The sequence below is a fragment of the Camelus bactrianus genome, chromosome 2 (genome assembly GCF_048773025.1).
Source record: "Camelus bactrianus isolate YW-2024 breed Bactrian camel chromosome 2, ASM4877302v1, whole genome shotgun sequence".
Classification (NCBI taxonomy): Eukaryota; Metazoa; Chordata; class Mammalia; order Artiodactyla; family Camelidae; genus Camelus; species Camelus bactrianus.
Window position 1 is genome coordinate 66,454,407 of NC_133540.1, and position 17,489 is coordinate 66,471,895.

At 35.6% G+C, this 17,489-nt stretch overlaps 1 protein-coding gene across 1 annotated transcript; it reads left to right on the forward strand.

Moving 5' to 3' along the window:
- Positions 1-3,300: 3,300 nt before the first annotated feature.
- ADH6 (alcohol dehydrogenase 6 (class V)) lies at positions 3,301-17,046 on the forward strand. The gene is made up of 9 exons (XM_010953564.3): positions 3,301-3,455; positions 5,103-5,204; positions 7,513-7,657; positions 10,099-10,186; positions 10,305-10,521; positions 11,610-11,870; positions 13,098-13,230; positions 15,708-15,846; positions 16,518-17,046. Exons 1-9 carry the CDS (start codon positions 3,438-3,440, stop codon positions 16,540-16,542), a joined length of 1,128 nt encoding a protein of 375 aa, XP_010951866.1. The 5' UTR covers positions 3,301-3,437; the 3' UTR covers positions 16,543-17,046.
- Positions 17,047-17,489: the final 443 nt, after the last annotated feature.

Genomic DNA, 17,489 nt, shown 5'->3' on the forward strand with positions numbered 1-17,489 from the left:
GAGTGGGTCCGTAGATGTGAGTTTTGGTGTATTTGTGGGAGAGGGTGAGCACCCTTCTACTCCGCCATCTTGCTTCTCTCTATAATATCTTTATATAATATATTTGTGTAATAATAGCACAAAAAGATGGGTGGAAGCAAAGTTTTTTTCCTGAGCTAAGGAAAAAACCTCCAGATGGTAATTTAATCACAGAAATAGATAAAGAAAACTAGAAATAATAAATCAAAAAGTTAATATATCAAAAGGTAAAACATATACTAGCTCATCTTCCTTTTTCAGCTTCATTTAAAGACATAAAATATATAAAATCATTTTTCTAACAATGTATTACTAATTTTTAACATTTATAGATACCATATATATGATAATAATATGACAAATGATGAGGTAATACAGATTAAAAGTAGCAACTTTTCTATATCTCACTGGAATTAACTTACTAAAATTCTGAAGCTGGTTCTTGTAAGTTAATATGTAAATGGTAAATCCTAGAGTAACCACTAAAGAAATAACTGAAAGAACATAGTAAAAAGAAAAAGTCATTTAAAAAATTTAAATGTTACATTAGACTTATTCACTTAATGAAAACTGATGAATGGATAATGTATTATATCCACACAATGCCATATAAAGGAATGAATTATTGGTTTAAGCTACAACATAGGTGAACCTTGAGAACATTAAGCTAAGTGAAAGAATTTAGTCATAAAAGACCACATATCATGTGATCCCATTCATTTAAAATGTCCAGAATAGGTAAATCTATGCAGACAAAAAGTAGAAGAATGGTTGCATAAGGCCAAGGTGGTGGTGGTAATGATGAAGGTTTAGAGAGGTGTCACTTTCTTTCTGAGGTGATAAAAGTACTTTAAAATTGATTGTGGTGATGGTTGCACATATCTGTGAATATACAACAAAATTGAATTTTACACTTTAAATGGGTGAATAGTAAGTGAATACAATCTCAATAAAGCTGTGTAAAAAAGACATAAATGGACAGAGTAGATTTAAAAACATGACTCAAATATATCTTGTCTATAAGAAACTCACTTTGAGTATAGGTAGGTTGAAAGGAAAAAGATGAAAAATACATATCACACAAACATTAATCAAAAGAAGGCAAGAGTGGGAAAAAAAACCAATACCACAACATTTAAATATCCCATAAAAACACATTCACATTTTTCTACTTTAACTGGAAATAAAATATTGTAAGCCATAAAATAAAATTTAATCATAAAATAGGGGGGGAAAAAAGAAGGCAAGAGTGGTTATATTAATATCAGATAAAGTGGACTTCAGAGAAAATAAATGTATCAGAGGCAAAGAGAAGTATTATATAATGATAAAAGGGCAATCTACCAAGAAGAGACAATGATCCTAAATGTGTATGTACCAGAGCTACAAACTTGTGAGTCAAAATCTGTCAGCATTGAAAGAAAAAAATAGCCAAATCAACAATTTTAGTTAAATGCTTCAACATCCCTGTCTGAAGAACTGATAGAAAAATTAGACAGAAAGAAGGCAAAGGTATATAGAACTCACAACACCATCAATTAAGGGAACCTAAGAGATATTTACTGAACATTCTACCCAAAGACAGCAGAATACACATTCATTTCAAGTGCCCACAAAACATTCCAAGATAGGTCATATCTCAACAAAAGTAAAAGAATTGAAATCATGCAGAGTATGTTATCTGATCACAATTAAACTAGAAATCAATAATGGAAATCAAACTAGACATAAATAGTGGAAATAAAAGGAAAATCTCTAAGCACTTGGAAGCTAAACAACACACTTCTAGACAATCTGTAGGTCAAAGAAAAAGATTCAAGGGAAAGTTTTTTAAATATTTATATGATAAAAATGAAAAAACATATCAAAATTTGTGTGACACAGCTAAAGCTGCACTGAATCAGATACATGGCACTAAATTATTATGTTAGAAAAGAGGAAAAGTTGTAAATCAATAATACACACTCACACTTCATGATCCCATAAATAAAAGAGCAAAATAAACTAAAAATAAGCAGAAAGAAAAAATAATAGCAAAAGTCAGCGAAATTTTTTTAAATAGAGAAAAATCAATGAAATAGAGCTAGTTCTTTGAAAAGATCAATAAAATTAACAAACCTCTGGCAAGACTGACAAAGAAAAACAGAATGAAGACATAAATTACCAATAATCAGCAATAAAACAGTGTATATCACTACAGACACAACAGATACCAAAAAAATAATAAATGAATACCATTAACAAATCTACACACATAAATTTGACAATTTAGTTGAAATGTGCTAGTTTCTCAAAAACTACAAACTACCACAACTCACCAAATATGAAATAGACAACTTACAAGCCCTACAAATATGGAGATAACTGAATTCCTAATTTAAAACATCCCCAAAAAGAAATCTGTAGACCCATATGATTTCACTGAAGAATTCTACCAAACATTTAAAGGATTAACACCAATTCTACACAATCTCTCTTAGAAAATAGAAGAGAAAATAATTTTATAAAATTAGTATTACTATGAAACCAAAATCAGACAAAGACAGTTCAAAGAAAGAAAATTAATACACCAAGTGGGATTTGTTTCAGGTATGTAAAGCTGGTTCAACATTTGGAAATTAATTAATATAATCCACCATAATCCAACAGGCCAAAGAAGAAAAAACATATAATCATATTATGACACAGAGAGAGCATTTATGCTTCTTCTCTTCCCTTCCAGCTAAAACCTGCCCATTGGTGTTGTTTTTCATTAGAAATGTATTTCCTTGTTCCCATGTTCATCAGGGTCCTGGTCAAAACTCTCTTGATCCACATACAGAGATTTTCTCAAATCCAAATCCTGATTGTCAGGTTTCTCACACATTGGTTTCAATTCCTCTGAGTAACCAGTAAAGCATACCAAGAGGTGAGGCGCTTATGCGAAATTACTAGATAAACTGTCTGATAACACCCTAATTCCTGAAAATGGGACACAGGTTTGGAAAATCAAATCAAAATGAAACTCAAGTTTAGAGTCACAGATATCATATCTGCATTTGAAAAACAACATAGACAATTTTATACATGCTATTAGAAATTTTAAACTTGGACATTTAAAAGACCAAATTTAAAATTCAACAGAGTAGCTACTAAGAGGAGAACTTTATGATTGAGGAAAGAAAAAAAAGTTTGCACAATTTCACCTTTGTGCATTTTCACTGGGCTAAGTCTATTTCATATTTTACCTTCCTCAGGGAATAGGAAAATCTGAGTCTCCAGATATCAGGTGTATTAATTACCTGGTTATACACAAAGCTTAGGATCCAGCCTCTTGATCAAACAGTAACCTCTACTCTCTTGGACTTTGAAAGTTGTAACCAGAATCTCTCTTTCTCAGTATATTCATCTGTGCCCAGAAGAACACGGAGAAAGTCAGCATGAGTACTACAGGGAAAGTAAGTATGGTTTTCTCCTTTATGTCATGTATAATTGTGTTAATCTGTGTGCTTGTCTATTTACCAACAGCTCATCACCTAACTGGTCTCTATACTCCTAAAGATGAGAGACAGTCTTAATCTTAGTACTTCTCCTTTTCCTTCCTTTTCTTTTATTCCCTTTAGGTGCTTTGCCCTTCCTCAATTTTTTCAGCCCTTCAGTAGGCAACATATCAAGCCCTATATCAAACATTCCAGAGCCAAAGGCATATCCTCTCCTTCACGGATCTCACAGAGAGACCTAGCAATTATTAAAGAGTGACTATAAAAGAGTGTGCAAGGGTAGTAAGAGAGAGAGAGAGAGCGCGCTCCTAATCTGGTCTGGCTTCCCAGAGAAGGTGACACCTAAGAGGAAACTTACAGATGTAAGAATTCACATTAAAGAGGAGACAGTTGTGCAGGCAGATGAAACAACATGAGGAGAAACAGAGAATCAAGGAAAATATCCCATATGAGAATCTCCAGAATATTTTTTGTGCCTGGAGGCAGGAAGTGACCAGAAATAAGGTTGGAGAGACTGACAGGGACAAGTCTTGTAGACTTGTCAACAGAGTCTAATAAAGAATTGGTAGCAGTATCATTTTTAGGTATGGAATTAGCATGATCAAAATTATAGTTCAGATAGAAATGTTATAGAAGATGGGCTTGAAGGTGATGAAATCAAGCCAGGTAAAAGGCAATGAGGACCTGAACCACACAGTAGTAGCAGGAATGGAGAAGAGGGGACAGATTACAGAAAATTTTAGATTGTGGAGGTTGACAGAAAGAGAAAAATTAAGGCTATTTCCCAGATTTCTTTCTTCAGTGAGTGAATAGGTTACATGGCCACTCAATGAAATACAGAATGCAGAGGAAAGAACAGATTGTGTGTTGTTTCCACCACTGGGCAGGGGGAAGAGGGAAGAAGAAGAAACAATGATGTGTTCATGTTTAAACATGTTAAGTTTGAGGTACCTGCGGGACATTGAAATAGCAGATGAATAGAGTCTTAAACATAGAGACAAGTCTATCCAAAGATGCAGATTGTGAAAGTCACCTACATAGAGGTAGTGGTTGAATCTACAAAAATAGGTGAGACCATATAGGAAGAGAATTTATGAGAACAGAGGTGGGCTGATATCAGAACCCTTAAGAGCTACCCTGCCACCAACAACCTCTTCAATGTCAGTCTGCCAATGACCACCACCATTTGATGAATTGCCATAGCTAGATGGTCTCATTCCTACCTCTACCCAAAAACTAATCCTCCCCCATATCTTGGATCACAAATAATTCCTACACTGCAGTATCATTTCCACCCTGAAACTGGACAACTTCATTCATGGTAAGATCAAAAGTATGACATCTATCCTCTTGGTTGTGTAGCACTACATAAATATAGTTAGTATTACAAGACTAATTTGAATATAGGCACTGATAGTACAAGAAAAGTTAAATTGAGGTTCAAGAGGCTACCTTTAGCATATATTTAAGCAATGACTTTTTTTTTTTTTTTTTTTTTGGCTCAGAGCAGAAGAAATGTGACCTTTTAATACTCATTAATATAGGAATTCTCCAACCCCCAAGCCTAAGGAGTTTCCCTTTCTGTGCCCATATTCTTTCTCCCAGGTTATCAGGTGCAGAGCAGCCATACTCTGGAAGCCTGGTGCACCATTTTCCATTGAAGAGGTGGAAGTGGCCCCACCAAAGGCAAAGGAAGTTCGCGTAAAGGTAAAAAAGAAAAAAATCCACATTTCCACACTAAAATTCAGAGCTGTTCACTGTAAGTTATACATTCTATTCACAATGTTTGATTCAGAAAGAAAACTACATACTGTCCTATTTCTTTTTCATTAAACATTTCTATCAGTCTTTTAATCCAGACAGAGAAAAGGTTAGGAAGGTATGGCATAGGCTCCATACCCAAAGGATACTTATTTATAGCTATTACTAATTACCTATTAAAAGATGTTGCTACCCATGAACCATATTTTAACCCGTGCTTTCTAATTTCTTTATGATAGTCTTCATAATATTTCAGTTATCTTGAAATACAGTCCTCCCTCAGTATCTGCAGAGGACTGGTACCAAGACTGCCCCTACTCCATCCAAATTCCTAGGATGCTCAAGTCCTTTATATAAAATGGTGTAGTATTTGCATGTAACCTATGCACACTCTCTCATGTACCTTAAATCATCTATAGGTTACTTACAATACCTAATAAAATATAAATGCTGTGTAAATTACTGTAAATATAATATAAATTATATGTATATTGTTGCCAGCATGCAGCAAATTCAAGTTTCACTTTTTCAAATTTTTAAAAATATTTTCAACCTCCAGTTAGTTGAATCCATGGATATGGAACCCGCAGATAAGGAGGGTTGACTGTATGTTGTATGAAAATTTGTTTGATTAGAGATAAATCAAGTCTGAATCCTTGGAATTCAGGTCAGAGCTGGAAGGGACTTAGGGATACTTGTTACTTTACAGATGAGAACATTGAAATCCAATAAGGTGCAGTGACTATTCAAATGGCTAAGTAAGAACACAGACCTCAACAGTTTTTCTCAACCTTGGTTACACTTTTGGAATCATCCAGGAGCTTTGAGAAATGCTGATAACTGAGTCCCACCATCAGATATTTTGAATTTGTGATTTAACTGGTATGGAGTGCAGTCTGTTCATGAGAGTTCTTAAATCTCCCCCAGGGGGTTTTAATAAGGGGCTACCAGTCCAAAAGGTAGTTCACCTGACTTCTAAATCAGATTTTTTAATTGTCACTATTTAATTTTAATAATGATGACTAAGTACTGTTTATTAATGGATTACAGACAAGTTACCTTGCTTATGCAATCCGTGTCCTATTTCCAGAGAGCCTTCTCTGGCTTACATCCCCTGTGGATTGCACAAAGGACCACTGGCTATCCCCATCCACTCTCTTCCACCCACAGGGTCTCAACTCATACGAGATTTGGACACTAACTCAAAGACATCCAACCATTCATCTGATACGCTACAAATCTGAATCTCTCACTCATGAAATTGAACAAGATATAGAGAGTGAGCCAGGCAGAGGATGGTGGGCACTGGAGAGGCTGGAGGGATTCAGGGCTGGTAGCCAATTTTAACGATGTGATCATGACAAATTAGAGTAAGCCGGTCTATAGAGAATAATAGGAAAATGCAGCTAATCACATGTTGAATCAAAGTAGAGAAATGAAGACAAAGGCTATTTGATGGATTAATAGATCCATTAGGTCTGAATGCATTTCCTACAGTCAGGTTACAAGCAATTTTGTGGTATTCTTCCAATAATTCCCCGTTTTCATGGGCAAAAATCAATAGACTTCAATTCTTGACTTAGCTCTGTGTGCGTGTGTGTGTGTGTGTGCTTATGCATGCATGCCAACTTCATGCCCATTTTAGAGATGAAGAAACCAACACTCAGGAGGATAATTTACCTCCAGGTCAGACAGCTAAAAAGGAGCAGAGCCAGGATTTCAGCCTTGAACCCTTTCGTTACCACTGCTTTGAGTTCCTCAATTTTAAACTATCTGGCTGATTGACTACAAAAAGTGGGATTATGACTTGTACCCATAATAAAACTATGAAGCCCTCATGTGAAATAAATTAAGGCTTCAATTATAATAAGAGACATGAGCCCTTTCTTTCCTTTGTTCCAATTCCTTCATTTCTATAACTGGTCTTTTTCCTCCACACTCCCACCCACAAGCTCCAAATAAGGACAAAGTAAGACATTTGATGTTACACTGTGAATTTACAACTGTCCCTTCTGAACTCATTCTGCCCTGCCCAGTAAGTTTTCAAATCATTTTGATTCTGAAATTAGTTAATGAAAAACACTGCATTGCTTTAAACAAATTATTGACCCCTATCTAGAGTTAAAACTAAGAAGTGAATGCATTAATATTAATGCAGCATATCAAACTAGCAAAAAGGTTTTAAACATTAACAATTCTAAAATATCTTTACCTGAAACAGAGAAAACTATATTACTCTTTGCCTTTCATACAGATCGTAGCCACGGGGTTCTGTGGTACAGAGATGAAAATGCTGAAGAGTAAAACCCTTCACCATGATCGCTATCCTATCATTATGGGCCATGAAGGAGCTGGAATAGTCGAGAGTGTGGGAGAAGGAGTGAGCACAGTGAAAACAGGTATGAATTGGCAGTAGGAAATAGCAACTTGGAACCCACCTCAGGAAATAAAAAAGTATTCCTTAAATATGTTAAGATCAAGTGAAATAAAAGGTAAAATGTTGCCCTTTCTTGGGAAAGGAGGGATAATTATTTGTAAGTTACACAAAAATATTAAATGTATTCTTTGCATTTATATTTTGATATTAATAGGAACAAAAAATAGAATTCACTTAAACTGAGCCTGAAAGAAAGTGCAAATGAGACAGAAATTTTCCCAAAAAGGTCAGCCTTGAGAAACTCAGTTGAACAATTATTTAAATGAAGCATATGATAAATAGTTGATTACATTACTAGAACCAAATAGCAATGGAATCCAGAACTGGATCAAATACATATGGGAATTTAATATAGGATTAGATTTGCCTTTCAAATTTGAGGGGGAAACATGGACAATTCAATAAATGACATTGAAACAACTGAATAGTTACCTGGGGAAAAAAGTAAGTTGAGTTGCTATTGCATTATTTATACAAAAAATAAATGCTATATGAATCCAAGAGTTAAATGTGAAAAGTGAGACCATAGAAGTGTTATAAAGCACCATAAGAGAGCATTGTAATACCTCAGAGAAGGGAAGGAAATTTTAACCAATACAAAAAATCTGGAAGATGTAAAATAAGATATAAGATAAATTTGACAACAACAAAGTTTATTAAATTCTGTAAATAAAAATACCCCAAAAAATCAACAAACAAATATGACAATGGGCCGATTCCCTTAATATAATAAAGAATTCTTTAAAAGCAATTTACAGAAGTTGGCAAAGGAAATACACATCAAGTTTGGTGGGACACACACACACAAATGCTTTTAAGCACGTGAAAAAATGCCTAACCTCAAACCCTCAAACATTAAGTGAATAAAAATTTTAAATACAGTGAAACATTGTTTACCTAAGAGGTTAGCAAAGATGTAAAGTATGATAATATATAGGGCTGACAATCCTTGAAGTTGTAGGACTGAAGTTCTCAACCTCAGCTAATGGGCTGTCAGCTGGGACTGCTGCTCTCAGATCCTGGAAGCTGCTCATATTCCTTCTCGTGGGGCCCCTTCACCCTCATTCAGTCTCAAAGCAGCAATGGCACATCAAATCCTTCTGATGCTTCGAGTCACTTTGTCTTCCTCTTCTGCTTTCCTCTTGTCACCTTTTAAGGAGCTCATGTGATTACCTCTGGTCCACCTAAATAATCTAGGATAATCTCCTTATTTTAGTATCAATTGATTAGTAACCTTAATTACAGCTGCAAAGCCCCTCTTCTTTCCATGTAACATATTTACAGGCATGATAACTTGACATATTCAGTTTCCGGGAATTAGGATAGGACATCTTTATGGAGCCATTTTAGAAATTCTGCCTACCACTGTACATGTGTGCCCCAAATAATTCACTGCATTGTTGTTTTTCATGTCAGGGGGTAAAATGATAAAAAACAGGAAACAACCTAAATGCCTATCAATGTCCAGAGGACTGGTTAAATTATGATATATCTATACAACAGAATACTATGTAATTATTAAACAAAATAATAGAATGCTATATTTTCTAAAATGAGAACTCTCCAAAATATATTGTTAAGTAAAAAAGCAAGGCCTACAATAGGGTAAATAGTATACTAGCTTTTGTATCTTTAAAGGGGTTGTATCTCTGAAAGATACCATGGATATTGATAAAAGTAATTGTCTCTAGGATAGGGTAAGAAAGACTGGAGATCAGGATGTCAGTTTTTACTTGTGCAGTTTGAATGTTTACTATATGTATGTGTTACTTTTTAAAAGCTGAAAATAAATGAAACAGAAGAACTTAAATCCTACAAATGATTTTAACTGAAAATATGAAGTAAATTGCTCTGGTTTTCAATGATAGACTTTGGGGCAGTCAGTAAGTCCATCACAAGCAAGTTATTTTAAAGTTCTCCTTATACTTTGAACATCACTAGAGAAAAATGCCTACCTTTGGTCTCTATGGCCAAGGAGAAGGGACTGATGTAAAACACAGAGGACAGCATTGAGACAATCCTTTCTCCCTGATTCAGAATTTTATTCTGTGTGCATGTGGTATCCATATAATTTTAAATCCAATCCCTGACAGCTGAAGTTAGTATAGAAAATGTAAGTAAAGACTTGGCTACATGACAAAAATCATCTGGTGTTTCAAGAGGAACTTACAAAGGAGGCAAATCTGGGGCCAGTTCCTTGGGATTCAGCTGCTGAGCTCAGGGCTAAACATATATGCCAAAGACATCCCCTCTTTTTTTGTATTTCATATTCTCTGCAATAGCACAATTAAATGTGGAAATAATTCTCATTATCATATTTTCTTGGGAGCCCTGTTGTTAAAGAACTGAGGTACAGCCATCTCTACTTCAAAAAATAATGCCTTAATGATCTTGCTCTCCTAGGAGATAAAGTCATCACACTCTTTCTGCCACAGTGTGGAGAATGTGCCTCTTGCCTTAATTCTGAGGACAATTTTTGCAAACAACTCAAGTAAGCTTTTACTAATATGTTCTTTTTGAAAATTTAATTCAATTTCCTTGTAAGGAATTCAGGCTTTCTAATTCAAAATAAATTTTGTTTTGTTTTGTTTTGTTTTTGTCTACAAAAGACAGTCAGAAACCAACTTGATGTCCGATGGTACCAGTAGGTTTACCTGCAAGGGAAAACTAGTGTATCACTTTGGGAATACAAGCACCTTCTCTGAATATACAGTGATAAATGAAATCTCAGTTGCCAAGGCTGATGCATTTGCACCTCTGGAGAAAGTATGCTTAATTAGCTGTGGTTTTTCCACTGGGTTTGGTGCTGCAATCAATACTGCCAAGGTGAGGAGCATTTATACTCAATATGAATAAAAATCTTGATATATGGAGTTAAAAGGCCTCATGCATCTGAGCCACATCTGATCATACAACTGAGAAAGAATCATAAACTTGAGTTCTTTACTATCTGTCTAGTCATCCTATACTCCCTTCAACATCTTTCCCAACCACTCTTGGTTAGTAGCATGTGGCAAATTAAGTCTATATGCCGTTCACAAGTGGAAACCTCAGAAATTCCTGGGAGTTAAACACAACACAATTACAAAATGACTATGTGTCCTTCCACATTCCAGTTCATTCTTTTTTCTTTTTTCTTTTTCATTCCACAAACATTTATGGAGCCATCAACTGTTCCAGATGCTGGGATTCAGCAGCTAAAAATACTCATCAAGTTTCTGTTCTGCTGTACAATATATCAAGTGGTGATAAGTGTCCATAAAAAGAAAAGTAGAGTAAAAAGACCAAGTGATGGAAAGGACGTTGCTATGTAAGACAGACTGTAATCCCACTCCGGCTGAGTGGGTTACTGTCAAACTAGTCTTTCTGGAATATCACCCAAACCTGCCCAGCTCCCTTCTTTAATTGGCTGTTGAATTTTAGTTCTTTGTTTTTCCCAGTGTCCATTAGTCTTAATAGATACTATACAGAGAGAGAGGATGGAAGTCTCATTTTAAACCCATTAAAAAATAAGTCTTTGCCTTTGTAAGGCATTGACATTGTAAGTAAAGCAAAGTTTACTGATATCCAAAAGAAAAGAGAAAGGAAATGTTGCAGGGAGGTGGAGGTGGTTATAAAGAACTCAGAAATATATGGAATTAAATAAACAATCTGTCAAATAAGTCTTAAGATACAATGAAAGTTCATTAAACTACTTCTACATACCCTAATTCCTTGAAATTCTATTCACAGGTTGTTTTTCCCTCCTCTGTCAAAAAGTATTTCATATCTAGAAATATCTTGAGAAGCTAAAACTCTCTAGTTACATGTTTTATTTGAAAATGTCCTTTGCTTATGTCTTCTAAAAAGTATATATACACATGAGTAAAGACACATGTTCCCTTTGCTTTTGTTTTTTGCCTTCATGTGTTCAGGTGACCCCAGGCTCCACCTGTGCAGTATTTGGCCTTGGAGGAGTCGGCATGTCTGCTATCATGGGCTGTAAAGCAGCAGGAGCAGCCAGGATAATTGGAGTGGACATCAATAAAGACAAATTTGAGAAGGCAAAGGAAGTGGGTGCCACTGAGTGCATCAACCCACAGGACTATGAGAAACCCATTCAGGAAGTTTTATTTGAGATGACAGGCGATGGTGTGGACTTTTGCTTCGAGGTCATTGGAAATCCAGAAACTGTGGTATGTGATCCTCAGCTGTGAAAATTACCAGTATTTCTGCCAGTCATCATTTTAGATTTTAACTGAAAGAAAATTCTAAAATTTCCTCCACATTCTTCTATTTAATTTTCCTTGTGCCTCTGACATCCCAGCCAGTAACCTCAGTCTACTCTCACAAATCTATTCACTATGCCAGACACCAAACTCCCATACTGAGTTTTCTTCTCCCTCTGTTTCATTATACCTTCAAATAAGCAGACAACCTCCAATAGGCAGGACAAAAAGACTTTGTAAAGAATTCTCACTGAACTATTTCATAACAAGCAGTAGTTTGGTAACCATACTTCCAAGCCAGAAGATTTAAGCAAGATAAGGGAAATATTGGATTAATGACCCTATAAAGCACTGAGCTTTGTACTTCAGCAAAGTCTTTCATGTTGGATCTGAGATAACCTTCCAAGGAAAATATTTACCAACCTTGATTAAATGAGTTCATTTCAAAAATGAAGAAAAAGGTAGTTATTTTGCTGGCTGAATATGGTTTATGTAAAAGAATATAAATGCATAGGAAGTTGTTTCATAGCTTGAGATTTGCTTTCTTTGGGATTTGCAGAAATAACATATTATTGGGTTGCATGTCTCCATCTTCTAGTCAGCTCTTTGGAGACCCAAAAACTATCTCTTCCAATCTAGGTCCTTTCCTTAGCTTACCAAAATGTTTTCATTCCTTACCACACATAAATCCCCTCTTCTGTAAAATGATATAACAAAATCTTTCCCACAGATAGTCTTGCTCTGAGATATAGCATTTGAAAATAACTAATGGGAACACGTTTTATTTATAACTTTGCTAATACATGATGCTATACAAATATCCAACTATGCTCTTCAATATCTCGAAAAATATGTCAACTCTAACCACCAGTGTCAGTAATGGTTCTTATAAAAGTTACTATTATTGTTGTTGTTGTTGTTACTACTACTGCTACCATGGGTGCCTTTAGTATTTTCATTTTTTAATTACCATTTATTGCATTCTAAATTGCCAGATACTATGCTAGGCAGCACACAATGTCTTATTTATGTTTTGGCACATTCTTATAAGATAAATGTTATTTCAATTGAGGACAGGGAGACTCAGAAAAGAATGTCACAGACTATGCAGCAGTCAGGCTGAGATTCAAACTTAGGTCCAATTCTCATGTACATCTTTTAACACCTGCATTGTCTTGCATTGCTTTACAACAGGCAGCTGCCCTGGCCTCCTGCCATGAGAGCCACGGGGTCTGTGTGATTGTTGGGTTGATGATTGGTGACCAGCTCAACATCAGTGGCCACTTGTTCCTCTCAGGACGTTCTTTAAAGGGATCTATTTTTGGAGGTATGAATGATGCAGGGGAGTGTGGAAATGTGTGGGGTTATAGAGGTGGGAGATAGAGAAATGTGTCATAAATGCTTGAGAAGGAACATAAAACAAGAGCTTGACAGTTTTTGTGTCAACACATAAATATCCAAGGTAAAGGGATGAATATTGGATGTACACAGTTGCTTCTTGGTAAGATTTTTCTCATCAAAGGAAGACAAATTTTTAGTTGATTAGTGAAGAAAGAAGTGTCCAATGTTTAATGCAAATTCTAAATTGAAAAGGAAGGTCAATATTGTAATCAATAACTATATTTCAATTGAATTATATAACTGCCAACTGGGATTCTTTGGAGGATATACTGAAACCATTAGTAGTCATTGTTCAACTAAAGTAAATCTCATCTAAAACAACAGAGTTGGCATTATACAACTAAAGATATTAAACATAAGCGATATGTGACTGAAAAACTACCGATAAAAAGTGAAGGAGAATTATTTTTTCCAGAGGAAAAAAATTTTTTTCATAGACTTCCTTGATTTTCCATCTTTTAAACCTTAGAACTTGTATTTTTTAAAGACTTTTGGAAGAGTCTGTTATTGAGAAAGTAGAAAACAAACTAAATTAAATAAATCTGCTTAGGATTCTGGGCTCATAAGCAAGTAACCTGTTATTTAAGAAGAAATCTATTTATCCAGAGGATTTGGGGCAATCTGAATTCTTGGACAAAAGAGATGAGAATTAGGAGCTATCTGAATTATTTGGTCTGGTGAGCCATTTATGTTCCAAATTAGCTACGGTGGTATATTGTTATAGATCTTAGGCATCTTACTCAATTCATTTATGTAGAGTAGATAAATGGTAGGACTAACAAAATAAAAAAGAAGAATACAATTTAAACGGTGATTTTTCAGTTCCTCTATTTGGGATAATTGCATACATCCATTGCTACTTCCCTCTATTGTATTTAGAGACAATAACTATTGATTCCAAATACACATACTCAGCTAACTTTAAAGCTCACAAAGAAACTATTTCACTAGCCACTTAAGCATTCATATAATGGTCATAAATGTAAGTTAATTCCTTCTACAGATAGTATAATCCTCTAATGGTTTTCAATTAAGGATAGCATCTAATGACAAGACTGCTAAATCTCCTACAATGTACACAATAAAGAACCTTCCCCACCTAAAAATTAGTGCCCTTGTTCAGAAACACTGCCTAGCCTAGTCTGTGGTCCTGGCTCCTTCCTTTTTATGTTGCTTGTTTAAAAGAAGAAACACAAAACTAGTGAAAGTGTTCCTTACATAGACAGAAAAATGCTTACCAGATCACCAACTGAAAGATAAAAAGAGTAGATCTTAAAAGTTGTTAGCACAAGAAAAAAAATCGTAACTATGTGTAGTGATGGATGTTAACTAAACTTAGTTTACTAGTAATCATTTCACAATATATACATATGTCAAATCATGTTGTACACATAAAACTAATATAATGTTTTATATCAATTTTACCTCAATTTTTTAAAGGATAAAAACAAATAGAAAAATACACTGCCTTTCATGTCATAACATAGAGCACTAGTTCAAATTCTTGATGACATATATTAGAAATCAACTGACATAGAAAATAAATGTGCTGGAAGAGAACCTGGCTGAGGATGCAACCAAGAAAAGCAAGTAACTGCCAAGATCCTGTCACAGAATAAGCTGCTTAGGACACTGTTGCCTCCTTGCAAAATTACACCACACTCACCCTTTGCAGAAACGAGCGAGCCACCAATTCTGTGAAGTGACTCATTGGGCATGTCACTTAGCACAGTGCTAAATATAAGGACAATATTTCTTGAATATCACAAGAATAGAGAAAATACAGTGCTAAGCTTACATTATCTTAGCTAACTTCATCTTCCCCTGTGCAATTTTACTTCCTGAAGTCATATTTTATTCTTACCTTGTTTTATACACATTCATTTTCCAAGACCTGTCATTGAGATCAGTGCCATGATGAAAATTTCTCTCTTCCCTTATGATATTTGGCTCTTTCATGAAGCTGCAGATCAAAACACACACACATACACACACACATACACACACATACACGCACACATACACACACACACACACACACACACACACACACACACACACAGGAAGTGTCCTATTTCTAACTTTTGAATTGCTTCCTTTCATGGTTCCCAAGACCTTGGCCTTTGTTATACATTAGATACGGATTACACTTCCCCAGACAATGCAATCTAACACCAAGATTATCTAAGACAAGGTACATGTTCCACTTGCTTTAACTAAATTCTCCTCTGTAGAACCAGAGGTCTCCTTCAGAACAGCTATTCTCCTGATGACTCAGACCAGTTCATGGGAAATCCTTAGATTTCCTCAGTCAAAGCCGACACCTCCAGCAGTTACCTTGTATGGCCCTTTTTGTATAGTGGATCTGATGTATAAAATCTGTTGTAATTCATGTATTTCCAGGCTGGAAAAGCAGAAAGGACGTCCCTAAACTGGTTTCTGATTACATGGCAAAGAAGTTTAACCTAGATCCACTAATTACCCATACTCTGAATCTTGATAAAATCAATGAAGCAGTTGAATTCATGAAAACTGGAAAATGGCAAGTTGCTCACACAATTTTTATGTCTGAGTATTTGGGGTCAAGAGAAAGGGTGTGTGGAGATAGGGGGAGGCAGTGGAAGGAAAGTCACAGCTGGAGAAGCCACAGACAGGCAACTGAAGAAGGTTTCAGGACTTTGTAAAGCATCTCCTTCCCCTCCATATTTTGTCTTATTCCCAGTTTATAAAATATGTAACCTGAAAATATTTAAGTGATCACCTACCCCTACCATTAGCATTTTATTTCCAATTTGGCTTTTTTTCTTACATGCACATTAACTACTGAAATTAGCTCATAAAATTTTAGACCAAGGTTAAGTTCACAGTTTATAAAGAAGTAATTATTGTTTTTGTTGTTGTTGTTGTAATTGTTATCTATCAATTATCTCTATGGTTCCAAATCCTGGCACCTATCTTTGGCCCACAAACCAGACACCAGCCATAAACTAGGCATTGGTATTCCCCATAAGGGTATAAGTCTGCTTACACATTCCTCACACTTGGTGCTTCATGTTATTTGGAAAAATCTCAAAACTGATTTAATCTGCCCGTTTTTCACCTAACTTGAAGGGAAGGGAATCTATCTTACTTACTGGTGTACAAAGTGAAAATTTGAAATTCAAACCCCAAATGTTGCTTTGGAAACATTTCAACTTTTTTTTCTCTTTTCAGTATCCGCTGTATCCTGCTACTGTAAGTACGATGTAATGTAAGCAAGATCTGCAGCATATTTCACCGACGAAATCACATCCTGTATAATTTCATGATTTAGAAGATTTATCTGCACAATGCTGTTTCTATTTTCTTGCCTCTGATTCATTCAGCAGTGGGCTCACATCTACCTTCAACCCTCACCACTTCAAAATTGTTCTTACGCAACCCAGTGTCACCCAGGAACATCTTCCTTATTAGAGATGGATTAAGGTTGATTTGAATCCCTCAATTCTGCTGCTTTGAACAAACAAAGTCACCCCAGGATCCTCCCATTTTCATAACTGTCTCTATGTCTGGGCCAATGTTTCCTTGCACATTGTCTCTCCACCCCATCAAGCTCTGCCCCATTTCACACCAAAGAAACAAAATTCATCATTCATGAGCTTATTGAATATTCAAGTTGAAGCAAGCTGAGGAAAGGGGTCAGGGTGGGGGGTTCTTCATCAAATCAACTTAAATAAATCCCAGATGAACATTAAGAATTTCATATTTCTGGTATTTTATCTTATATAACCCAGTCTCAAACTATCATTTGTCGTAACTCTAGAGCACTAACCTCTTCTCCCCTGGACTGGAAAAGGAACTTCAAATTCTCCCTCTATTGGCCAGGCCAGTTTAGCTTGCAACAGTTCATGTTACCTGACTTCATAACTAAGCCATCTAGGGATTCAGCAGGAAAAAAAGCAGCGAAGTCTTTTATTCATCAGGATCCACGCTCCCTCAGAGGCATGGATTTGAACAACAAAACTGGCTTTTATTTTACTTTCCACAGGAAGCAGGTAATTGTGAAGTCCCTTACTAATGTGCCCTATAGATTCTTTCCTCCAAGAAGTGGATAAGAGGAAGACAAGATCCAGTAGTGATTTGTGGCATCCAACTCCTCCACCCGGCCCCCCTGCCTCTGTGCCCAAGCCCCTCTTAATTCTCCCT

What these genes read in the sequence shown, in the direction of transcription:
- ADH6 (XM_010953564.3), top strand. An exon ending in TTGGAAATCCAGAAACTGTG is followed by an intron (nt 11,871 to 13,097) that starts GTATGTGATCCT and finishes GCTTTACAACAG; the next exon opens with GCAGCTGCCCTGGCCTCCTG. An exon ending in AAAGGGATCTATTTTTGGAG is followed by an intron (nt 13,231 to 15,707) that starts GTATGAATGATG and finishes ATGTATTTCCAG; the next exon opens with GCTGGAAAAGCAGAAAGGAC.